Raw genomic sequence first — 25,322 nt, forward strand, 5'->3', positions numbered from 1 at the left:
TGGGATTCTTAAATATAGGTATATTTTTTTCATCTCATCTCCGGACACACTCCAATCACACCCCTCCTACCCTCCCCTCCCAACTGCAAACCAAGCGGTGCAGACACAGCACAGCACACATGAGGGTCCCTCCTTTTCACCAAAGCTGAAGGCAGGGCACAGTTTGGGGATGGAAGAGCCTCGAGGTAAATGTGGGGGTTCTAGAACCCAGTGACCTCAGTTCCGGATCATGGGAAAGGGACTAGTATGCAGCAACGTGGTAAGGTTCCAGATCTAGAAGCCAGGACCTAGAACCTAGTGGTTTCACAGTGGGCTGAGCGGTTGGGAATAAGCCAGGTTAGGGGTGGGGGTAGACAGCCAGCTCTGTCCTCTGCAGGCAGATTCCCTGGAGGGAGATCTCAGATAAAGAAAGGAGGAGTAGGATCTGGTCCAGAAAAGGCCAGAAAGGCAGGAAGGCATCTGGACCGAGACTGTGTGTCCTCCAGAAGGAATGAGCGGCCAAGTGGTTCTGCCACCTCTGGCTTGGCCAAAGCGTAGGGGATGACAGGAGCCGGATGGAGGGATCCTCCAGGCAGAGCCTGACTCTGACATGCCGGGGAGGGCTAGAATATGAGCCCATCCCAGAGCCCCAGTTCTGGAGTTGAAATGGAGGACCATCTGCTCTCAGTTACCTTCAAACTCTGAAAAGTGCCCCAGCTCTGGACTTGATTGCCCCATTCGCAGGGACACCACGTGGTTTCCAGCACTTGGTGGCCCGCATGCCCGGCCCGAGCGTGGCCTGCTCTGTGTGCTGTAGAATTTGCAAGCCTCACGGGGGCTCTAGGAGCCCCACACCTGAAAGCACCATGCCAGGTTTCCTAAAACCTCTGGCACCACCGCAGAGTAACGGCAGATTCCTGGCCTCTGGGAAGCGGTCCAGGCCCAGGGGATTCCAGGGCGCGGATTATGCACTCTGGAATCAGAGAAAGGCACAGCTTTGTGGATTCTGGAGTGCAGGAACTTGGAAAGTGGAGCTGGAGGGGCTGGAGTGTTTGGCGGACTGAGGGGGGGCACTGCGGGGCCACACCCAGTGCGGATCTGGAGTAGGGGTTTAGGAGCAGCCCCCCTCTGCATCCTCTCTCTGGAGCAGGGAGGCAGGACAGGCAGGGAGTGTGGTTGGGGGGACTTAGTTACGCTCCTCGCCCAGGGAGCTGGTGGGGCTGAGGGGCTCGCTGGGGGTGCTGAGCGAGCTGGAGGTGGCTGTGTCCACAGAGTTGCGCTTGCTCCCGCTGGTGGAGGAGGTGCAGGACGCTCGGCGCGGCCACTCTGGTGCACGAATGTTGCGCCGGTCCTTGGCGGCCTCTTCGTCCTCATCGTAGCGCTCGCTGTCTTCCTCCAGAGGCCCGTTCCGGGGATCCTCCTCGTCCTCGCTCTGGTGCGGGCTGGAGTGTCGTGACAGCGAGGGCGACGGTGGCACCGAGGCCGGCCGTGGGTAGCGGTACCCTTGGGCCTGCATACGGGAATATGGGTGCAAACCAGGGTGAGCTGAGGACCTCGCAGTCCCACCCAGGCATCCAGCCACCTCTAGGCCTTCCCATTCCAGGAGGGACCCCCAGCCCTTTAGCTCCTGGCTAAGCAGAAATCCAGCGTCCACTCACCGCATCTGCCTTGCTGGGCTCGTAGGTGAAGTGCTCTGGAAAGGCCTTGGACAGCGCCATGTGGCGCGCAGACATATAGTACTAGGGGAAAGGAGGGGAGGGGGCAGAGGACGTGAGAGCCAGGCCCCACCCCCAGGCAGATGATGGGGCTCCTGGCCGTACCCTTTATGCAGATGAGCATACCCTGCTGCACCATTGGGCCTGTCCCATGCAAATAATCCATCTGACTCCACCCCTTATGTAAATAAGCAGATCTATGAATGGATAGTTTCTGAGCCACACCCCTCAAACAGGGGCCGAATTCTCAAGTCAGGCACCTCTTTGGCCATACCTTTATGCAAATGAGAATGCCTGACCAATGTTCTTTTTTTCTTTTTAAACAGGGTCTTGCTCTGTTACCCTAGGATGGAGTGCAGTGGGGTTGATCAAGGCTCACTGCAGCCTCAACCTCCAGGGCTCAAGAGACTCTACCACCTCAGCCTCCCCAGTAGCTGGGACTACAGGCACGCACCACCACACTCGGCTGATTTTTTTTTTTAATTTTTAGTAGAAAGAAAATGTTGCCCAGGATGGTCTCTTAACTCCTGAGCTCAAGCGATCCTCCCTGTTAGGCCTCCCAAAGTGCTGGGATTACAGGGATGAGCCACCACCGCGATTGGCCTGGTTCATTGCTTAAAGGGACAGCAACTGTTACAAGTAGGATGAGACCCTTCACCCTGCACCAAAGACCCAGAGCCAGGAGCGGCTGATTTCCCAGAAGAGGGTAGGAAGTGGCGGGCGGGGGGCGGGGGGGGTCCTACCCGGCCTAGGTATTTCCAGTCCAGAAGGTCGGAGAGGCGCTCCGTACGGTTCCGCTGGATGATACGCTGCCGCCGGCTCTGCTGACAGAAGCTGTAGAGGAAGGAGGTGAGCTGCGAGCAGGAATCATCCAGGCTGCGGAACCGCCGGTCGAGAATGTAGATACCTGCGGAGGCCAGGACCTGGGTTCAGAAAATGTCCTGGGGAGATCTTCATTGTCTCCAGGACTCTGTGGCACCAGGACCCCTCCTCTCCCAGGGACCCGAGAATCCCCCCATTTCCTGGTGCCCCTGGTCCCCAAGGGTGCAAGCTCCTCCTTCCCAGGATCCAGGAGTCCCGGCTCTCAAGCCCCCTTCTGGAATCCTCAGGGGCCTGGGCGCTGACCGTAAGCTGAGGGGTCTGCGATGTGTTCCTCCATGAAGCAGCCGAAGCCGGAGAGATTGGTGGAGATACTGGGGATGCCCATAACCGTGCACTCAGCTGCGGGAAGGCAGGAAAGAGACCCACTTAGCTTCCCCCATCTCCTACCGTCTTAATCGCAATAGACGCCTCAACAGCGCCCTCTACCGGCGCCTGTACCAAGTGCCAGGCGCTGTGCGGAGCGTCGCTGTGCTGAGCGTCGCTGTGCTGAGCGTCACTGTCCGGAGCGTCGCTGTCCGGAGCGTCGCTGAGCCCCCACAACCAAGCTGTGCATTTCCCTATTTCTCAGAGGGGACGCTAAGAAGCTCAGAAAAAAGAATTACTTGCTCTTGCTCCAAGGACTCAGGATGCGGGAAAGTCTATAGTTGGGAGATAAGGATGCTAATTTATTGAGCATCCCGATGTCCATTTGACTTAACTCTTACAACCTGTAGGATTGGGCCAAGGTCCATCATTCTACTTAACTGTTCACAACCTGTAAGATCCTTTCTTGTGCCAGTATCTCGTACGGACTTAGTCTATTTTGATGGGGGGTAAGATAAGGTCTCTCATTATTAGTATCCCTGTGCACAGAGCATCTACTGCGTCTTGTTTAATACCTTTAACGACCTTGAGAAATAGTTCAAGGAATGTATTATAATTTTTTGATGGATTTTTATGCCTTTTTTTTTTTTCCTTTTGAGACAGGGTCTCACTCTGTCACCCAAACTGTAGTGCAGTAGCACAATCTCGGCTCACTGCAACCTTCACCTCCCGGGTTCAAGCGATTCTCGTGCCTTAGTCACCTGAGTAGTTGGGACTACAGGCGTGCACCACCATGCCCAGTTAATTATTGCATTTTTAGTAGAGACGGGGTTTCACCATGTTGGTCAGGCTGGTCTCGAACTCCTGACCTTAGGTGATCCACCCATCTCAGCTTCCGAAAGTGGTGAGATTATAGGCGTGAGCCAGTGCGCCTGGCCCAATGCTATTTTTTTTTTCCTTGAGACAAAGTGTCACTTTATCACCCAAGCTGGAGGACAGTGGCTTGATCACAGCTCACTGCAGCCTTGACCTCCTAAGCTCAAGCAATTCTCCCACCTCAGCCACCCAAGTAGTTGGGACTACAAGCACACAACACTACTCCTGGCTAAAAAAAAAAAAAAAAAAGAAAGAAAGAAAGAAAAAAAAAGGCCAGGCACGGTGGCTCATGCCTGTAATCCCAGCACTTTGGGAGGCCGAGGCGGGTGGATCACGAGGTCAAGAAGAAAATAAAAACATCCTGGCCAATATGGTGAAACCCTGTGTCTACTAAAAATACAAAAATTAGCTGGGTGTGATGGCACCTGCCTATAGTCCCAGCTACTCCGGAGGCTAAAGCAGAATCGCTTGAACCTGGGAGGCGGAGGTTGCAGTGAGCCAAGATTGTGCCCCTGCACTCCAGCCTGGCGATAGAGCAAGACTCTGTCTCAAAAGAAAAAAAAAAATCTTTTATAGAGACGGAGTCTCACCATGTTGTCCGGACTGGTCTTGAACTCCTGGGTTCAAGTTATCCTCTCACCTCAGCCTTCCAAGGTGCTAGGATTATAGGTGTGAGCCACTGCTCCTGACCTATAATTATTATAATAATAATAATTATTATTATTTTAGACAGGGTCTGACTCTGTCGCCCAGGCTGGAGTGCAGTGGCATGATCTCGGCTCACTGCAACCTCTGCCTCTGGGGTTCAAACGATTCTCCCATCTCAACCTCCTGAGAGGCTGGGATTACAGGCGCCTGCCACCATGCCCAGTTAACTTTTGTATTTTTAGTAGAGATAGGGTTTCACCATGTTGGCCATGCTGGTCTCAAACTCCTGTCCTCAAGTGATCGTCCCACCTCGGCCTCCCAAAGTGCTGTGATTATAGGCGTGAGCCACCATGCCTGGCTTGATCTATAATTCTTATTTAAGTGTTTCTAAAAACCTCTGTAAACTGCAAAAATAGGCACTAAATATAATAGGTCTGTGAGGCATGGTGGGGTGCACCTGTAATGAGGAAAACAGACACTCAAGAGGCTGAGGCAGGAGCGTCACCTGAACCTAGGAGTTCCAGGTGAGTCTGGGCAACATAGTAATACCCCCATCTCAAAACACAAACAAATAGTAAAAAGTATTAAATATATATTTATGATATAGTTTGACTCTGTGTTCCCCCCCCCCACCAAATTTTATCTTGAAATGTAACCCCACGTGTCGAGGGAGGGAAATGATTGGATTACGGGGGTGGTTCCCCCCCTGCTGTTCTCATGCTAGTGAGTGAATTCTCACAAGATCTCATGGTTTTATAAATGTTCGTTTTTCCCGCCCCCTCACATACTTATCTTTCCTGTCGCCAGGTGAAGAAGCTCCCTGCTTCCCCTTCTGCCACGACTGACTTTTCTGAGGCTTCCCCAGCCATGTGGAACTGTGAGTCAATTAGACCTCTCTCCATGATAAATTACCCAGGCTTGGATGTTTTTTTATATATAGCAGTGTAAAAACAGACTAATACTAGCTATCAATCTATCTATCTATAAAACAAGCCCTATGGGAAAAAGGGAATTAGGGCTGACCACATGACTCCTAATTATCATGCCAGCACAGTTTGCAAGACTTGTTGAATTACTAATTAGGAAACGGCACTTATTTAGCTTTCATTTATTTATTTATTTTTGAGATGGAGTCTCGCTCTGTCGCCCAGAGCACTGCACTGCTGGAGCACAGTGGCGTGATCTCAGCTCACTGCAACCTCCACCTCCCAAGTTCAAGCAATTCTCTGCCTCAGCCTCCCGAGTAGCTGGGACTACAGGTGCGCACCACCACACCTGGCTAATTTTTGTATTTTTAGTAGACAGGCTTTCACCATATTGGCCAGGCTGATTTCAAACTCCTGATCTTGTGATCTGCCCATCTCGGCCTCCCCAGGTGTTGAGATTACAGGCACGAGCCACCACGCCCGGCCTTATTTAGCTTTAAAAACACTGGCTAATGTGAACCAACAAGAGGAAGGTAGAGTCGATGGGCACTGGGAATGTCTTGCGAGGAGACTTGGCCACACTCAGCTGTGTTTGTGAATTGTGCATTTCATTGCTGCTATTTGGGGGGCCAAATGCCCATGCACTGGGACAAATCAGTGTGACCTGTGATATCCATTTGACACTAACTAGTCCTCAAAATCCAGTCTTCTAGTTTCTCAATACATGAGCTATTGTGTCACAAAAGCAGGCACTGTAGCAGAACGGATGATTACCATTGTTCCTGTTTTGCCAAGAAGGCAACAGGCTCAGAGAAGGCCAGTGCCTTGCCCCAGGACATGCTAGCTCTGACTAGGACGCCATGACCACGCTGTCCCCTGCCCACTACACTCACCCGGCGTGTAGCCCCAAGGCTCATAGTAGGATGGGAAGACCCCAAGGTGACAGCCACGGACAAACTCCTCATAGTCCACCGGGAGCAGGGGGCTTGTGGAGGAGAGGAACTCCGGGTGGAAAATCACCTGGTAGTGAAAAAGAAGGGCTCAGCCCAGGCGCCTTATTTAGCTAAGCCCTGAGATCCCAAGGTGGCCCAGAGAGGGTAAAAAGCTTGTCTAGCATCACACAGCATGTGTTTGGCAGGACCAGTGTTCAAACCCAGGTCTGTTTGAAGCCAGGGTTCCTTCTAACCACAGCAATGCATTTGATAAAACGTATGGGGGAATGGAGTGTGTGAGACCCAGGACCCAACCCCTTCCCTCTGCCGTGCCCAACCCAGCCCTGACCAAACGCCCTCACCTTCACCCTGTCGGCACTGCTATTGAAGAGGCCGATTCGGCGGATGGTGGTCAGGATGGGGTCTGAGGAGTCATCCAGCATATTGTGGGTGCACACAGGGGGGAAAGACTGCCGCTGTAGGAGCCACAAGAAGGGTAGGGGGTCATGGAAGGGACAGAGAACTCCCTACTTCCCCATGAGCCATGCTGACCCCGGGGAAGCCAAGGAGGCCACAAGTGCCACCAGGCCAAGGAGCAACAAACCCGAGTGATTATTAGGAGTTGTGGATCCACCAGGCTCTAGTAAAACCCCTAAAAATACAAAAAATAGCCAGGTGTGGTGGTGGGCACCTGTAGTCCCAGCTACTTGGGAGGCTGAGGCAGGAGAATGGCGTGAACCCTGGAGGCAGAGCTTGCAGTGAGCCGAGATTGGGCCACTGCACTCCAGCCTGGGAGACAGAGCAAAACTCCGTCTCAATAAAAAAAAAAAAAAACAAAAAAAACAAAAAAAAACTACAATTCCCAGCTGTCTTTGAGGCAATGCCAGTGTTAGCAACTCCCTTACCTCCAAGCACTATGAGGAGTTGTAGCTATCTTGTTATTTACTCTGGGCTCTATCATTAAAGAAACCCAAAGAAAGTATAACTATCCCCAGTCAATGGGGGTGGAGACTGTACCAATATGGCAGCAAGCTTTGGAGGCTGCTGGGAGTTGTAGTTTCCTTATGAAAATTCACCTCCAATCGCCAGGCGCTGTGGCTCACGCCTGTAATCCCAGCACTTTGGGAGGTTGAGGCGGGAGGACGACAAGGTCAGGAGATCAAGACCATCATGGCTAACACGGTGAAACCCCGTCTCTACTAAAAATACAAAAAATAAAAGCCGGGCATGGTGGTGGGCGCCTGTAGTCCCAGCTACTTGGGAGGCTGAGGCAGGAGAATGGCAGGAACCTGGGAGGCGGAGCTTGCAGTGAGCCAAGATTGCACCACTGCACTTCACTGGTACAACTTCACTTAGGGAGGCACTTAGGGTGGGCTGTTTTCTGTGGCTTATTCTGCCACGGGGGTTGCTGGGAGGTGTGGCTTTTCTGGGACTCTGGGGTCAGTGAACAAAGGGAAGCTTATTTATTTATTTTTATTATATTTATTTATTTTGAGACGGAGTCTCGCTCTGTCGCCCAGGCTGGAGTGCAGTGGCGCCATCTCGGCTCACTGCAACCTCTACCTTCCAGGTTCAGGCGATACTCCTGCCTCAGCCTCCCAAGTACCTGGGATTACTGGTACCCACCACCATGCGCGGCTAATTTTTGTATTTTTAGTACAGACGGGATTTCACCATGTTGTGCCTCCGTAGGTGAAGTTGTACCAGTCAGCACATGCCCTTCTGTGGATCTCAGAATAGATCCCTTAATAAAGGGCTGCAGGAGAAAGCAGCACTCCCGGCAATCTCTGGGGTCTGAGCTGGCGTAGCAAGCTGCCGCTGGGGCTGCCGGGAACTGCCATCTCTCTGCACAGAGGTCCAATCCATACCTGCGTTGCAAAGATGGCTCTCTTCATCATAGTGAAGTCTTCCTTATCCAGCATCTTGTTCATGTCAGGAAGGCTCCCACTGCAAGGCAAGCAGGGGCATGCGTGTGAGAACGGAGTGATGAGAGGGCTTAGTCAGGGCCTAGGAGGGCACAGGGCTGAGGGCAGGGCACTCACACCAGTAAGGATTCATAAAGCTTCCTCCCGAACTTCTCCTTCACCGTGTTGGCCGTGTCCCTGGAGGAAGCAGAGCAACAGGGTCACATACACACCAGCTGCCATTTACTATTAGGCTTCTTTAGTTTGTTTGTTTGTTTATTTTGAGACAGAGTTTGGCTCGTCGCCCAGGCTGGAGTACCATGGCGTGATCTCAGCTCACTGCAACCTCTGCCTTCTGAGTTCAAGTGATTCTCCTGCCTCAGCCTCCCAAGTAGCTGGGATTACAGGCATGTGCCACCATGCCTGGCTAATTTTTTTTTTTTTTTTTTTTTTTTTTTTTTTGAGACGGAGTCTCGCTCTGTCACCCAGGCTGGAGTGCAGTGGCGCGATCTCGGCTCACTGCAAGCTCCGCCTCCCGGGTTCACGCCATTCTCCTGCCTCAGCCTCCCGAGTAGCTGGGACTACAGGCGCCCACAACCGCGCCCGGCTAATTTTTTGTATTTTTAGTAGAGACGGGGTTTCACCGTGGTCTCGATCTCCTGACCTTGTGATCCGCCCACCTCGGCCTCCCAAAGTGCTGGGATTACAGGCGTGAGCCACCGCGCCCGGCCCAATTTTTGTATTTTTAGTAGAGATGGGGTTTCACCATGTTGGCCAGTCTGGTGTCGAACTCCTGACCCCTGACTGGTAATTGGCCACCTCGGCCTCCCAAAGTGCTGGGATTACAGGCGTGAGCCACCATGCCGGGCTACTCTTAGGTTTCTAGGGTAGCAAGGAAACTGAGGTGTGAGCAGGGAAGCCGTGCCCCGGGGCCTCCAAGCTGGAGGATGGGGACCCAGGGGGCAGGCCCTGGAAGGCTTAGATCCCACGTGCCTGACATCAGCTGTGTGGTCAGGGACTGGTGGCCTTCCCTCTCTGACTGCAGTGACTCATTTTTCAGATAAGGATGAAAATAGAATCAACCTCAGAGGTTTGCAATGAGGACCCAATGATGTCATGTGAAAAAGTACACATAGCAAGCCTTCCAGAAATGTCAACTATTATTAGGACTTGTACTTGTCCTGCAGATGGCAATGCTAAGCCCCATTTTATACGAAAAGAAAGTAAGATTCTGAAAAAGGACCATTTAGGCACACAAGTAAAACTAGCAGTGTCACATGACACCCCACGGTCACTCTTCTACTTAAAATCCTCCCATAGCTCTGGCCTCGTTTGTTTTTCTTTTTTTTTCTTTTGAGACAGAGTCTCGCTCTGTTGCCCAGGCTGGCGCAACCTCAGCCACTTTCTAGGTTCCAGAAATTCTCCTGTCTCAGCCTCCTTAGTAGCTGCAATTACAAGCGTGCGCCACCATGTCTGGCTAATTTTTATATTTTCAGTACTGATGGGATTTCACCATGTTGACCAGGCTGATCTTGAACTCCTGACCTCCAAATGATCTGCCCGCCTCAGCCTCCCAAAGTGCTGGGATTGTGAGTCACCACGCCCAGCCTCCACTTTTTTTTTTTTTTTTTGAGACCGAGTCTAGCTGTCACCCATGCTGGAGTGTATTGGCGCGATCCTGGCTCGCTGCAACCTCTGCCTCCCAGGTTTGAGCGAGTCTCCTGCCTCAGCCTCCTGAGTAGCTAGGACTACAGATGCGTATCACCACGCCCAGCTAATTTTTGTATTTTTAGTAAAGACAGGCTTTCACCATGTCGGTCAGGCTGGTCTCAAATTTCTGACCTCAGGTGATCCACCCACCTCAGCCTCCCAAAGTGCTGGGATTACAGGTGTGAGCCACCACGCCTAACTTCTTTTTTCTATTTTTGAGACAGAGTCTCACTCTGTCGCCTAGGCTGGAGCGCAGTGGCGCAATCATGCCTCACTACAGCCTCAACCTCCAGGGCTGAAATGATCCTCTTGCCTTAGCCTCCCAGGTAGCTGGGACTACAGGAGTGCTCCACCATCCTGCCTCACTTTCTACCCCTTCTCTATGAGACATGCCGCTCCAGCCCCATGGGCCTACCCACCGTGTCTCAATCATGCCTTAGGGCTTTGCATTTACTGTTCCCCAGATACCCACAGGGTTTTTTCCCTCGCCACCTTTCCTCGTCTCTGCCCAATAACACTTTCTCAGTGTGGCCTGTCCTGACAACCCCGTCTCATATTCCAGTTCTGCTTTATTTTTGCCCGAAAGTATATTCCGTCTACAGGATTTTCTAGAATACAAGCTCCATGAGGAAAGGGATCTTATCTTTCTGGTTCACAGCTGTATTCCCAGGACCTGGAATACCTGAGGGTGGATCACTTGAGGTCAGGAGTTCGAGACCAGCCTGGTCAACATGGTGAAATCTCATTGGTACTAAAAATATAAAAATTAGTCAGCACATACTAGATACTCAGTATCTGTTGCTAGTGAATGAACGGTTTTACAGATGAAGAAACTGAGGTTCGCTGGGAGGCGGAGGTTGTAGTGAGCCGAGATCACGCCACTGCACTCCAGCCTGGGCGACAGAGATTTTTTGAGACAGAATCTCAAAAAAACAAAAAACAAAAAACAAAAAAACTCAGAGAAAAGAAAAAGAAACTAAGCCTGGCGCAGTGGCTCACCCCTGTAATCCCAGCACTTTGGGATGCCAAGGCGGCTGGATCACCTGAGGTCAGGTGTTCGAGATCAGCCTGGCCAACATGGTGAAACCCCGTCTCTACTAAAAATACAAAAAAAAGGGAGGCATGGTGGCTCACACCTGGAATCCCAGGACTTTGGGAGGCCGAGATGGCTGGATCACCTGAGGTCAGGTGTTTGAGATCAGCCTGGCCAACATGGTGAAATCCCGTCTCTACTAAAAATACAAAAAAAAAGCTAAGTGGCTCACGCCTGGAATCCCAGGGAGGATTCCTCGGCCAGGCAGGTGGATCACCTGAAGTCAGGAGTTCAAGACCAGCCTGGCTAACATAGTGAAACCCCATCTCTAATAAAAACAAAAAGTTAGCCAGGTGTGGTGGCACTCAGCTACTCGAGAGGCTGAGGCAGGAAAACCACTTGAACCTGGGAGGCGGAGGTTGCAGTGAGTCGAGATCGCGCCATTGCACTCCAGCCTGGGCGACAGAGCAAGACTCCATCTCAAAAGAAAAAAAAAAAATAAAAGAGGTCCGGGTGCAGTGGCTCATGCCTGTAATCCCAGCACTTTGGGAGGCCGAGGCAGGCGGATCACAAGGTCAGGAGTTTGAGACCAGCCTGGCCAACATGGTGAAACCCCGTCTCTACTGAAAATACAAAAATTAGCCAGGCATGGTGGCGTACACCTGTAGTCCCAGCTACTCGAGAGGTTGAGGCAGAAGAACTGCTTGAACCCAGGAGGCGGAGGTTGCAGTGAGCCAAGATCGTACCAGTACACTCCAGCGTGGGTGACAGAGGGAGACTCTGTCCCAAAAAAAAAACAAAAGAGCCGAGTGTGGTAGTGGGTGCCTGTAGTCCTAGCTACTTGGGAGGCTGAGGCAGAAGAATTGCTTGAATCCGGGAGGCGGAGGTTGCAGTGAGCCAAGATCACGCCACTGCACTCCAGCCTGAGCGACAGAGTGAGAGTGTCTCAAAACGAAAAAAAAAAAAAAAAAAAAAGGCTGAGACTCTAGGAGAAACACAGGACCCAAAGTACACAGCTGGGAGTGGGCTGGGCCGGGGTCTGGAGTGAGGGCTGCTGACCAAAGCTGTTTGCGCACGGCTTGGCCTTTGAGGGTTTCCACGTTGAAATTGTTGGTCCGCGCCGGCATGATGAAGAAGGCGACCACTGTCTGCTCGCTGCCATTCACCTGCGCAGAAAGAAAGCGGGGGGGGGCCAGGATCATGTCGGGGAAGCCTGGGACCAGCCAGCCTTTCTGCCAAGACTGCTGGGATCCTGCCATACCCCTTCCTGTCAAGGAGAATTATAGGACAGTCGCCGTTTGGACTCTGCCCTTCTTTCTGGGTCTCTATACTCCCCTCGCGGCACCCCAACCCACGCAGGGGCTTTCCTACTCCCATCTTCCCTTCCTGGGTTTCTGTTCTGTTATTTTTTGTTTTGTTTGTTTGTTTTTGAGACAGCGTTCTTTTTCTCTCGACCAGGCTGGAGTGCAGTGGTGTGATCTCGGCTAACTGCAACCTCCGCCTCCCGGGCTCACGTGATCCTCCCCGTTCACCCTCCCTAGTAGCTGGGACTACAGGTGTGACCCACCATGCCTGGCTAATTTTTTTTTTTTTTTTTTTTTTTTTTGAGACGGAGTCTTGCTCTGTCACCCAGGCTGGAGTGCAGTGGCCGGATCTCAGCTCACTGCAAGCTCCGCCTCCCGGGTTCGGGCCATTCTCCTGTCTCAGCCTCCTGAGTAGCTGGGACTACAGGCGTCCGCCACCCCGCCCGGCTAGTTTTTTGTATTTTTTAGTAGAGACGGGGTTTCACCGTGTTAACCAGGATGGTCTCGATCTCCCGACCTCGTGATCCGCCCGTCTCGGCCTCCCAAAGTGCTGGGATTACAGGCTTGAGCCACCACGCCCGGCCTGGCTAATTTAATTTTTGTATTTTTTGTAGAGATGGGGTTTCACCATGTTGCCCAGGCTGGTCTCCATCTCCTGGGCTCAAGTGATCCTCCTGCCATGGCCTCCCAAAGTGTTGGGATTACAGGCATGAGCCACTGCGACTGGCTGTTCTCCCCAGTTATAAACTGCTTTGCTTGCCCTCCCGCTGTCCCCTCATAGCCCAGGCCTCACTCTGAGCAGATAGTTGAGCCGGGCCAAGGCCTCCAGGAAGACGTCGGCACCCTTGTTGGAGAACTCATAGCGGCCGGCGATAAAGAAGTACAAGGTCTTGTCCAAGTTGAAGTCCAGATGCCTAAAGAACCCACAAGGCATGGTAAAACCCAAAGCCCTCACCCGCTAGCCCTGGCCTCAAAACTACAAATCCCAGAAGCTATGGGTGGGGGCAGAGGATGTCTTAGGTAATACAGAGGCATCATGGGGCCTCCTGGAAGTTGTAGTTTTTCTCTTCAGATGGGGCTTTCCTTTAATCCTCAGCCCATTGTTCCGGCGCTCAAGAACTAAGGAGGCCGAATACCCAGGTGCCCCTTCCCTCAGACCCAGGAGTCTGGGCCCCCAGCTGTCCCCTCCCTCCCCCAGACCTAGATGGTTAGGTTCCCAACGCCCTCCTCTCTTAAGACCTAGGTATATGCCCCACGTACCCATAAAAATGGCCCCGCACAAACTCCTGGATTCGAGCCTTGCTCTGAGCATGGAGGTTCTGGAACTCATGCATGGCAGAAAACTTCTTCACATTCAGCCCATTGGGGGTCACAATATCTGGGATTGGGGGTGAGGGTCCCATGTTTTATTTGTTCATTCAATGTTGTGGTTGAATGAATACATGAAGAAAACACTCTTTGTTTGCCTTTTGCAATTTCTTTGTTTCAATAGCGTTCCTACGACGTCCCCCCTCCTGCCTTTTTTTTGTTTTTTGGAGACAGGGTTTCTCTCTGTCGCTCAGGCTGAAGAGCAGTGAGTGGCACAATCACAGCTCATAGCATCCCCGACCTCCTGGGGTCAAGCAATCCTCCCACCTCAGCCTCCCAAGCAGCTGGGACTACAGGCGTGTACTACCACACCCAGCTAATTTATTTATTAGCTTTTGTAGTGATGGCGTCTTATCATGTTGCCCAGGCTGGTCTCAAACTCCTGGCTTCAAACAGTCTTCCTGCCTTGGTCTCCTAAAGTGCTGAGATTACAGGTGTGAACCACCATGCCTGCTCAGTTCCCTTGGTGACACACGTACCCTGACTCCGAGATGCCTTCTTGCTTAATATTACTTGCATAGGTTCACAAGCACAAGTATAAGTCTCCTCGGCTCCTGCAAATGGCTTCCAGGGATCTGATCCACACTGGTGATTCTGGGAAAGTTGTAGTTCTTTTGTTTCCCCTTAGTCCACCCTGAGATGGAAATGATTAAACATCCCCAAAGTCCTGCTTCTCCTAGGATATATCCTCTACTTCCAAGCTTCTTACAAGGACCCAACCATTTCTTCTCCTCACAGAAATTAAAGTATATCAACGAAAAACTACAACCCCTGTCAGCTCCTCGGGCAAAGTTCTGGGAACATATGGAGCTAACCAGTCAAAGGCTTTCTGGGAGTTGTAGTTCTCACCTTATACTCACTGAGAAGGGATACCAAGGGCTGGGAAGAATGCCCAGTTTCCGACCTTACCTTTTTCAAAAACAAAGTCCACTGATCTTCCATTCCCTTTCATAAGACCAATCTACATTAGCCAATTATAGAATTTTATCATATCTGAAATTAACATGAAAGAAATTATACCTCCCATTAGCTTCCCGAGTATATAGTCAGAGGGCCTCAAATACAGGTCACGACCCCCACAGCCTTCTGGGAGCTGTAGTTCTCTATTCTTTAGGAAAATAATGGTAACTGATGGTCCCCAACTTAGGACTTAGGATGGTCCAAGTTATGATTTTTCTTTTCTTTTTTGAGACAGAGTTGCGCTCTTGTTGCCTAGGCTGGAGTGCAGTGGCACAATCTTGGCTCACTGCAACCTCCACCTCTTGGGTTCAAGAGATTCTCCTGCCTCAGCCTCCCGAGTAGCTGGGTAGCCGGAATTACAGGTGCCGGCCACCATGCCCAGCTAATTTTTGTATTTTTGGAGAGACCTCGTTGGCCAGGCTGGTCTTGAGCACACGATCTCAGGTGATCTCCCCACCTCAGCCTCCCAAAGTGCTGGGATTACAGATGTAAGCCACCGCACCCAGCCAAGTTATGATTTTTCAACTTTATGATGGTGTGAAAGTTACACACATCCACGTGTCCAATTTTGAATTTTGATGAGATATTCAACACTTTATTTTTTGAGATGGCATCTCATTCTGTCGTCCAGGCTGGAGTGCAGTGGTGTGATCTCAGCCCACTGCAACCTCTGCCTCCCAGGTTCAAGCGATTATCCTGCCTCAGCCTCCCGAGTAGCTGGGATTACAGGCGCCTACCACCACACCCAGCTAATTTTTGTATTTTTAGTAGAGACGGAGTTTCGCCATGTTGGCCAGGCTAGTCTCGATCTCCTGACCTCCCCATCTGCCCGCCTCGGCCTCCCAAAGTGTTAGGATTACAGGTGTGAGCCACTGTGCCCGGCCTATTCAACACTTTATTATAAAATAGGTTTGTATTAAAATTAGCCAGGCGGGTACCTGTAGTCCCAGCTACTCGGGAGGCTGAGGCAGGAGAATGGCATGAACCTGGGAGGCGGAGCTTGCAGTGAGCCAAGATAGTGCCACTGCACTCCAGCCTGGGCGACAGAGTGAGACTCTGTCTCAAAAATAAATAAATAAATAAATAAAAATAAAATAAAATAGGTTTGTATTGGATGATTTTGCCCAGTTGTAGGCTAACATAACGTGTTCTGGGTTCATTTAAGGTATACTAGCCTAAGCTATGATGTTCACTAGGTTAGGTATATTAAATGCATTTTTTTATTTTTTGAGATAGGGTCTCACTGTGTCACCCAGGCTGTGACAAGGTCTCTCTGGGCCACCCAAATCATGCAATGGCACGATCACAGCTCACTGCACCCTTGACCTCCTAGGCTCAAGCAATTCTCCCACCTCAGCCTCCTGAGTCGGTAGGGATACAGGCACACACCACAATGTCTGGCAAATTTTTTAGCCAGGGATTCGCCATGTTGCCCAGGCTGGTCTCAAATTTCCGGGCTCAAGTGATCCTCCTGCCTTGGCCTCTCAAAGTGCTGGGATTACAGGTATAAGCCACCATGCCCAGCCAAAATACATTTTCGGTTTATGCTATTTTAACTTACAGTGGGTTTCTTGGGATGACGAGCAACTGGCTTTGGCATAGACAGCTGCCTACCTCATTCGTGTCTGGGGACTTCAGCCCAGCCCCTACCTGGTTTCCTCTTGAGCAAGTGCTGTGCCTCGATGGCGGTGATCTGGGACACAGTAGTGAAGACGTGAGCACAGTGGGCTGCCGCCCTTTCCATGCAGTAGCGGTGATAGATCTGCCTCTCCCCTGCTTCCTTGTCCACGTTGAACTGGGTGGGAGGGGACAGCATTCAGGTTAGAAGGACTGGGGAGAAGAGTCTGGAGGTCCAGACACTGGGGTCCTAAGATAAATTGGTGCCTGGGGCTGGATTATTGGGTCTGAGGTAGGAAGGGTCTGGGGACTTGGACTCCTGGATCCTGGGAGAAGAGGGGGCGCCATCCCCTTGGGCCCCCTGGAGCTTTGGGTTTCCCTGGCATACTCGCAGTCCCCCATCTGCCACGGTCCCAGCTCACGTTCTCCAGGTTGTTGTAGAAGTCCACAGCACCGGCACACAGGTAGCGCCCCAGCAGCGTGGCATGGGTGGTGAAGATGGTTGCTACAGGCAGTCGCCGGGCACGACACAGGCAGAGTCCAATGCCTGCCAACCACTCATGGAAGTGAGCAACCACGTGTGGCTTCTCCTCACTCTGCGCGAGGAACTGTGGGCAACAGGGACAGGGCTGCTGTCTCCACGAGTGTCGGGAAGAGAATTGGCAACCCCCAATAGGGACAAGCACTCGGGGAGAGGCAATCTGTCACCACTACTGCACAGAGTGGGCGGCGGCCCACTGCAGCAATCCCGACAGGATGGGGACCTGTAAATCCCTGAGCCACCCCAGGCTGGTCTTGAACTCCTGGGCTCAAGTAATTGCCCCTCCAGGGGTTGACAAGAACTGAGGATCTTTTGGCCAGCCTTCTAAGTCCTGGCAGGGTAAGATTGGAAAGACTGAAGTTTTCACGTCCCCGGGTCCTGGACATAGTCCCTAAAGACCCCTTGTCTCAAGGGTATGCTGTCTGCACCCAACACTGGCAAAAGGACTACAACTCCCAGAATGCCACAGGAGCAGCCAGTTCCTGAATTATTTGTCCCAGGGCATGGGAAATTAAGCTTTTTTTTTTCTCTCTGTCGCCCAGGCTGGAGCACCATGACACGATCTCAGCTCATTGCAATTCCCACCTCCCAGGTTCAAGCAATTATCCTGTCTCAGCCTCCCAAGTAGCTGGGATTTAGGATTACAGGTGCCCACCACCATGCCTGACTAATTTTTTTTGTATTTTTAGTAGAGACGAGGTTCGGACATCTTGCACTCCTGGCCTCAAGTGATCTTCCCCCATCGGCCTCCCAAAGTGCTGGGATTACAGGCATGAGCCACCGCATCCAGCCTGGAAACTAAGCTTCTTGAGCCTTTTAAAACCTAGAAGGGGGTCAAAACCAGGTCAGTCTGGGGATTCATAAGCATGCAGGGCAGCATCTGAGAGCTGAGCCCAGCAATATCACACTAGAGAACTACAACTCCCAGAATTCCTTGGATAAGCCCGCCTGCCTCACTTTGAGCTAGAATCCCTACGCTTGGAAGACTGGAGTAAATGAAGTTGGCATCGAGAGTAGAGCCTGGGCCCTGGATGTCCATGTCCCTAAAGGCCAGGGCTAATCCTTGGATTAAAGGACCCTATGGCTCCCAGAATGCCCAGGGAGAAACCCCAGCCTCTGGCCCTGGGGTTGATGGTCATTGTAGTTTCAGGTATGGGTGGAACGTGTCAGATGGGGCCTACCTCACCCAGGAACCAGGTAGTGAGAAAGCCAAAGAGGACAGCATCGTTGGCCTCGCGGTCGTACCACGGCACTCCGATGTTGCAGGTATCCCAGAGCTCTCCCTTCCAGCGCTCCAGGGCCCAGGCTGAGGCCCCCACATCCAGGAGCACCACCAGAGGGCCTCCCTCGATCAACCAGCGCCCAAAATACACCTGGAAGGGGGTGGGGTGGAACCATAGGGAGGCTCAGGGCTTCAACCTCACATATGTGTGCATCTGTGGTTCTCCCATTTGCAGGCAGATGTCTAGACTTAAGCCTCAGCTCCCTTACCTTCTGTTTCCGTATCTGCTGCTAATTTCTCACTTGCTGCCTTAGCTTTAGTTTTCTATTTGCATGATTTATTCCTGCCACACATTTTTTCCATCTCTGTTGCAATATTTTCCCTGCCCCCTGCTTACTTACTTTCTTTCTTTCTTTCTTTTTGAGATGGAGTCTCGCTCTGTGGCCCAGGCTGGAGTGCAGTGGCACAATCTCAGCTCACTGCAACCTCCGCCTCCCGGGTTGAAGCGATTCTCCTGCCTCAGCCTCCCAAGTAGCCGGGATTACAGGCACCCACCCCAACACCTGGCTAATTTTTTGCATTTTTAGTAGAGATGGAGTTTCCCCATGTTGGCCAGGCTGGTATCAAACTCCTGACCTCAAGTGATCTGCCCTCCTTGGCCTCCCAAAGTGTTGGGATCACAGGCTTGAGCCACTGCGCCCAGCCTCATCTTTAATTTCTTTTTTATTCTTTTTTTTTTTTTTCAGGTGGAATCTCGCTCTGTCACCCAGGCTGGAGTGCAGTGGCGTGATCTCGGCTCACTGCAAGCTCCGCCTCCCAGGTTCAAGCGATTCTCCTGCCTCAGCCTCCCAAGTAGCTGGGACTACAGGCACCCGCCACCACGCCTGGCTAATTTTTTTTGTATTTTTAGTAGAGACAGGGTTTCACAATGTAAGCCAGGATATTCTCGATCTCCTGACCTTGTGATCCGCCCGCCTCGGCCTCCCAAAGTGCTGGGATTACAGGCATGAGCTACCACACCCAGTTTAATTCCTTTTTAATTCCTATAACTGCTACCCTTCTCCCACTCGCTGCCTCCTTTCTCTCCTTGTAACCACACATGACACATGTCCTGTCTCTCTGCCCCCACTGCCCTGTCTGACCACTCTGCAAATCATTTCTCCCACCTGCTACCTGGTTTCTGTACTTGCTGCCACATTTCTCTTACCAACCATCTGCATCTCCCACTGTCTTTTCTTTCTGATGCTAATTCCTTCCATGGGATGCTTCTTTTTTGTTTTGAGACAGGGTGTCGCTCTGTTGCCCAGGCTGGAGTGCAGTGGTGTGAACATGGTTCACTGCAGCCTCAACTTCCCTGGTTCAATTCCCCCACCTCACCTCCTATGGGTGTGGGCCACCACGCCAGGCTAAGTTTTCAATTTTTTGTGGAGATGGGGTCTCACTATGTTGCCCAGGCTGATCGTGAACTCCTACGTTCAAGCAATTTTCCTGCTTAGCCTCCCAAAGTGTCGGATTAGAAGTGTGAGTCACCAAACCAGGCCCTTTTTTATTTTCAGAGACAGGGTCTTGCTCTGTCCTCCAGCCTGGAATGGAGTGGTGCAATTATAGTTCACTGAAGCTTCGACCTCCCAGGCTCAAGCAATCCTCCCACCGCAGCTTCCCACATAGCTGGGACCACAGGTACACGGTACCACAGCCCGGCTAATTTTTAAATTTTTTGTAAGGACAGGGTTTTACCATGTTGCCCAGGCCGGTCTCAAACTCCTGGTCTCAAGTGATCCACCCACCTTGGCCTACCAAAGTGCTGGGATTACAGGCATGAGCTACTGCACCCAGTCTGTAATTATTCTCTTACTGTTCATGCTGCCACTTTTCTTCCCCTTGCCGCCTTGTTTCTCTTCCTTTCGTCACATATCTGTCACCTGTGACCTCTTTCCTCTATCCATAGGCCCATTTTGTAGTACACAGCCACCTTCCTCCCTCCCTCCCTTCCTTCCTTCCCTCCCTCCGTCTCTCCTTTCTTTTTCTTTCTTTCCTTTCCTTTCTTTCTTTTTTTTTTTTTTTTGACAGGGTCTCACTCTGGTTGCTCAGGCTTGAGTGCAGTGGTGCAATCATGGCTCACTGGGCAGGGCACAGTGGCTCCAGCCTGTAATCCTAGCACTTTGGGAGCTTGAGGCAAGCGGACTGCCTGAGCTCAGGAATTTGAGACCAGCCTGGGCAACATGGTGAAACCCTGTCTCTACTAAAATACAAAAAATTAGCCGGGTGTGGCAGCATGCGCCTGAGGTCCTAGCTACTTGGGAGGCTGAGGCAGGAGAATCGCTTGAACGCGGGAGGCGGAGGTTGCAGTGAGCCGAGATTGCACCACTGCACTCTAGCCTGAGCGACAGAGTGAGACTCTATCTCAAAAAAAAAAAAAAAAAAAAATCATGGCTCACTACAGCCTCAACATCCCATCCTCCCACCTCAGCCTCCTGAGTAACTGGGATCACAGACATGCACCACCACGCCTGGCTAATTTTTTGTATTTTTAGTAGAGACGGAGTTTCACCATGTTGCCCATGCTGGTCACAAACTCCTGGGCTCAAGCTATCCTCCCACCTTGGCCTCCTGAAGTGCTGGGATTCTAGGCATGAGCGACCACGCCCGGCCATGCTGCACATTTCTAACATAGCCCATCCTCTGTCCATGCCCCAGGGCTGCATTTTTCTTTTCTTTCTTTCTTTTTTTTTTTTTTTTTTTTGAGACGGAGTCTCGCTCTGTCGCCCAGCCCAGGCTGGAGTGCAGTGGCGCGATCTCGGCTCACTGCAAGCTCCGCCTCCCGGGTTCACGCCATTCTCCTGCCTCAGCCTCCCGAGTAGCTGGGACTACAGGCGCCCGCCACCTCGCCCGGCTAATTTTTTGTATTTTTAGTAGAGACGGGGTTTCACCGTGGTCTCGATCTCCTGACCTTGTGATCCGCCCGCCTCGGCCTCCCAAAGTGCTGGGATTACAGGCGTGAGCCACCGCGCCCGGCCAGGGCTGCATTTTTCTTTTCTTTTCTTTTTTTTTTTTTTTTTTTTTTGAGATAGAGTCTCGCTCTGTCACCCAGGCTGGAGTGCAGTGGCGTGATCTCGGCTCACTGCAAGCTCCGCCTCCTGGGTTCACACCATTCTCCTGCCTCAGCCTCCTGAGTACCTGGGACTACAGGCACCCGCCACCACACCCGGCTAAGTTTTTGTATTTTTTAGTAGAGACGGGGTTTCACCATGTTAGCCAGGATGGTCTCCATCTCCTGACCTCATGATCCGCCTGCCTCGGCCTCCCAAAGTGCTGGGATTACAGGCGTGAGCCACCGCGCCCGGCAAGGGCTGCATTTTTCTAGCCACTGCCATGTTTCTAAGACTTGCTGTCTCACTTCTGCCTCTGCCACATTTCTCCAGTTGGCTTTCCTCCCTGAGACTACGGCCTTGGTTCTGGGCCTGCTGCCACAGCAGCGAAGCAGCCCCACTCCTCGCCGACCTGGCTTTCTCCTGCCCCGAGCCTCACTCTGAGGTCCCTCCCCCTCCCAGCTGTTGTCTGCCCTTTTGCTGGGGGGGATATTCTTAGGCCCCCAGCACGTGGGAAGCAGCTGCCCTCAGGAAGGGACTGGGCTGCTCTGGGTTCCCTTAGGGACACAGTCGGGCCTGAATGGATTCCAGACCCCACCCCAAACCAGCGGCTGTGAATGAGTGAAGGAATCACAGTGCCTCTCCGTCCCCGGCCCGGACCTGTCTGTCCCTCAGCCCTGCTGCCTGATGGCTTTCTCCTTGGACAACAATGTGTCTCTTTCCGTCTTCATCCTGGGGCCCTGGAACTCCCCCTCGTCTCTAATCCCTGATCTGCCCATCTCAGATTCTGTCCTGTGGATCTGTCCGCTGACCTCTCCTCTCTTCCCCGATATTCTATGCTTCTCTCTCCTTCTAGGACTGACTTTCTGAAACATCTGGCGGCCTCTCTTCTGTCCCTAGTCTGTCTGTTACTCTTGCCCATGGCTCCATCCACCCTTCTCCCTTTGTCGGCCTGCCCCCCTCACTCTCCAAGCTTGGCTATTGGTAACAATAATGATGATGATCATAATAATAACAGTGACAATCACTGACCACACACTGTGCTAACTTCATGCCAAGAACTCTACTAACCACTTTATCCTTATTAACTGCTTCCTCCTCCTAGCACCTCTAGAAGGTAGATGCTATTAGCACGTCCATTAGCCAACGACACACAGGGGCAAGTGGAGGGGTGAACTTGAACTTCAGGCTCCAGAATCCTGTTCCTGCCTGAACCCAGGCCCACTTCTCCCCAGCTCTGCCTGGCTGACTGGCTTTCTTTTTTTTTTTTTTTTTTTTTTTTTTTTTTTTTTTTTTTTTTTTTTGAGACGGAGTCTCACGCTGTTGCCCAGGCTGGAGTGCAGTGGCGCGATCTCGGCTCACTGCAAGCTCCGCCTCCCGGGTTCCCGCCATTCTCCTGCCTCAGCCTCCTGAGTAGCTGGGACTACAGGCGCCCGCCACCGCGCCCGGCTAATTTTTTGTATTTTTAGTAGAGATGGGGTTTCACTGTGGTCTCGATTTCCTGACCTTGTGATCCGCCCGCCTCGGCCTCCCAAAGTGCTGGGATTACAGGCTTGAGCCACCGCGCCCGGCCCTGACTGGCTTTCTTTTATGAGACAGAGTCTCGCTCCATCGCCCAGGCTGGAGTGCAGTGGCCCAATCGCCGTTCATTGCAACCTCCGCCTCCCGGGTTCAAGCGATTCTCCTGCCTCAGCCTCCCGAGTAGCTGGGATTACAGGCGCGCGCCACCATGCCCAGCTAATTTTTGTATTTTTAGTAGAGACAGCGTTTCGCCATGTCGACCAGGCTGTCTTTCCATCTTGCTCTTTTTCTGTCTGTGCGTGAGGACCTTGGCCTCTTGGATCTCCATCTCAGTCTGTCTCATACTTGCCATCTGTCTGTCCATTTGCCCATGTCTGGGATCCACCCGCCCACTTCCAGGCCCTGCATCTGTCTGGGTGTCCTATCACACCTCCTTCCTGTGTCCAAGCCTGCCTCGCTCTCTGGCTAGGGCTGTCCACCCTGCCCCCTCTCTGTCTGTGGCTCCCACCCTGATGGCAGGCTGTCCACCCACTTCTGCCCTGGGCTGGGCCATGTCCCACCTTGCAACCCTTGCTGTTCATGGAATCCAGTGTCTTCTTCAGGGCCGGGGTGGGGGCCTCCAGCAGTTCCACCTGGGTCCTCACGCCCTGCTCCGTGTACGGCCCCACCAGGTAGTAGTTGTCGCCCCATTCGTCCCCCGTCACCTTCGCCTTCGTCTGCAGCACCGTGTAGATGCCACCCACTGTGGGCCCAAGCGTGTGAGGGCAGGCCCCGGCCGAGGTCCATAGTTCTGGGGCCTGGGGTGGGGTGGGCCGGGGATATAGGGGGCACTCAGGCCCCAGATGGCTAGCTCAGGGGGAAGAGGGGACTGGGAGCCCGTAGTTTGGAGTAGGGCTTGGAGGCTTGGATGAAGGGAACCGGGGGACTGGGGGGCAGTTCTCCTGGGTCTAAGGGAGAAGGGGGCCGGGGTCAGGACTCTGAGCGAGGAGGGGGCTCAGGCTAGACTTCTGGGTGTGAGAGAGAAGGAGCTGGGGGCTGGGACCCCTGGGTTAGAGGGAATTAGGTACTGGGGTTCTAAGGATGGCAGACCTGAGGACTACCTGGACCCAGGTTCTCGAGTTCCCCGCTCACAGGAGCTGGGTTTAAATCACTCCAAAACCCCATGAGGGAGACCTCCTCATGGCCAATTCAGCTTCTCAGCATTGCCCAAGAGAAGCCTGCATGGTCATTCCCTGCCCCCAGGGACCCTGCCGACCTGCCTCCCAATTTCCTCTCCCTGACTAGGGACACGAACATGCAGGGCCCTGCCTCTCCCATGACCCCATCCCAGACCCAGGAGCCCCAGCCCCCAGCCTCCTCCCCTCCTGGAGCCCAGGCCCTGGCCATATCCGGCTGTGTGTTCATCGGCCCCCTGTCCTCCTGGGAGACACGGTCCCTTTCCCCTCCAAGACCCAGCAAAACAACCCCCCAGAGCCTGCTCTTTGAGGTGTGAGATTGGCTTGTTCCTGGGGATCTCAGCCCCAGCCTTCTCCAAGGCCAGAACCTCAGCTTTTGGAAGCCCAAGACACAGAAATGCGGGCTCCTGGCCCCTCCCATCCTAGGGCCCAGCCCCTGACTAACTCAGGACTTCCCAGCCTTCCCCTATTCCAGCATGCACGTGTCCCAGGCCACGGGCTCCTCTACTCCTAGGAACTAATAGCTCAGGCCCTCAGCTCCTTGAAAGCCCAGGCATTCAGGCCCGCAAGCCTCTCCCACCCTAGGATCTAAGGATTAGAGTATCCAGCCCGTCCCATCTTTATTCTTAAGCAGCCAGGTCCTCAGGTGCTCCCACCGCCGCTCAGGCCTCCTATCTCCCAGTCAGCTCTCTCTCAAATCTGGAGTTTTATCCCCTAGACTATGCTGTTAGGGTCACAGGTCTGAAACCCCGGCAGCTTCCCAGGCTTGCACACAGAAATCCCATCCCTCCGTCTCCTTCCCTGTTCAGGACCCAGGTATCTAGTCTCTCGGAAGCCTCCCTCCAGGACCTAGGAGTCTCATTTTAGCGCCCTCTTCCCTAGGACCCAGAACCCGGGCTTTCAGCCTCCTTTCATCGCAAGTCAAACTAACCATCCCTCTCCCACCCACCTCCGGCCTCCCAGCCCCTCAAGGACACAGGAGTCACAGCCTCCTTGCCCTGGTCCCAAGGGTTCCCCTAGTAGCCCCGTCCTCCTACAACTCAGAGTTCCGGGCCCCCATCCACTACTGTCCTTCTCTTCAAGGGCCCCGACGCCTGGCGTGCTCACCCTTGTTGGCCACCTCCCAGGCCACTTCGAAGAGCACTGTGTTCTCCAGGTCGAATTCATCCTCCCAGTCCTCCAGTCCTGGCAGTGAGGACATGGACAAAGTGCGGTTTAAAGGCATGGCTGGCGCAGGAAGGGGGCTCCGGGGACCTCAAGGTAGGGACCCTGGAGGTGTCCAGGGAATGCACCAGGTAGGGTGCGGGGCCGAGTAGCTGGCGCCCGAAGGGAAGCTTGCAAGACGCCCAGCTTCCTATTGCAAGACCGCACCCCCGCCCCGAAGCCTTCGGACCTAGGCAGAAGGCGGCCGCAGCGTCACTGAGCCCAGTGGCACCCCTGCAGTGAAACCTCGCAGCCGTCAGGAGGCAGTGGCCGCCCCCGCAGCCAGCTCCATTGGCTCACGCCCGGGGGCGGGGATTTCCGCGTGTCCTCATTGGTGGAACGGGTTGGAGTCGCTGTGTCCCGGCCCCGCCTCGGCCCAGAGAGCTCCAGGGGGCGGAGCTTGCCGCTGCGCTC

The 25,322-nt window shown here is 53.0% G+C and overlaps 1 protein-coding gene and 1 long non-coding RNA gene across 3 annotated transcripts; one reads left to right on the forward strand and one right to left on the reverse strand.

Moving 5' to 3' along the window:
• LOC105478667 (glycogen synthase 1) lies at nt 1–25,130 on the reverse strand. 2 transcript variants are annotated; one of them, XM_071087402.1, is made up of 16 exons: nt 24,813–25,130; nt 23,091–23,272; nt 17,880–18,071; nt 16,580–16,765; nt 16,191–16,335; nt 13,473–13,590; nt 13,006–13,126; nt 11,968–12,074; nt 8,304–8,363; nt 8,130–8,208; nt 6,624–6,737; nt 6,223–6,349; nt 2,820–2,915; nt 2,438–2,601; nt 1,638–1,718; nt 1–1,489 (listed from the first exon to the last, which is right to left on the reverse strand). In XM_071087402.1, exons 1-16 carry the CDS (start codon nt 24,928–24,930, stop codon nt 1,166–1,168), a joined length of 2,214 nt encoding a protein of 737 aa, XP_070943503.1. In that variant the 5' UTR covers nt 24,931–25,130; the 3' UTR covers nt 1–1,165. The 2 variants fall into 2 exon arrangements, with proteins under 2 accessions (XP_070943503.1, XP_070943504.1); XM_071087403.1 differs by lacking the exon at nt 23,091–23,272.
• Nucleotides 2,913–13,666, forward strand: LOC139360412 (uncharacterized). The gene is made up of 4 exons (XR_011617769.1): nt 2,913–3,332; nt 5,211–5,280; nt 12,367–12,464; nt 12,994–13,666. It is a non-coding gene; the product is annotated as an uncharacterized lncRNA (long non-coding RNA).
• Nucleotides 25,131–25,322: the final 192 nt, after the last annotated feature.

This window comes from Macaca nemestrina, chromosome 20, assembly GCF_043159975.1.
Source record: "Macaca nemestrina isolate mMacNem1 chromosome 20, mMacNem.hap1, whole genome shotgun sequence".
Lineage (NCBI taxonomy): Eukaryota > Metazoa > Chordata > Mammalia > Primates > Cercopithecidae > Macaca > Macaca nemestrina.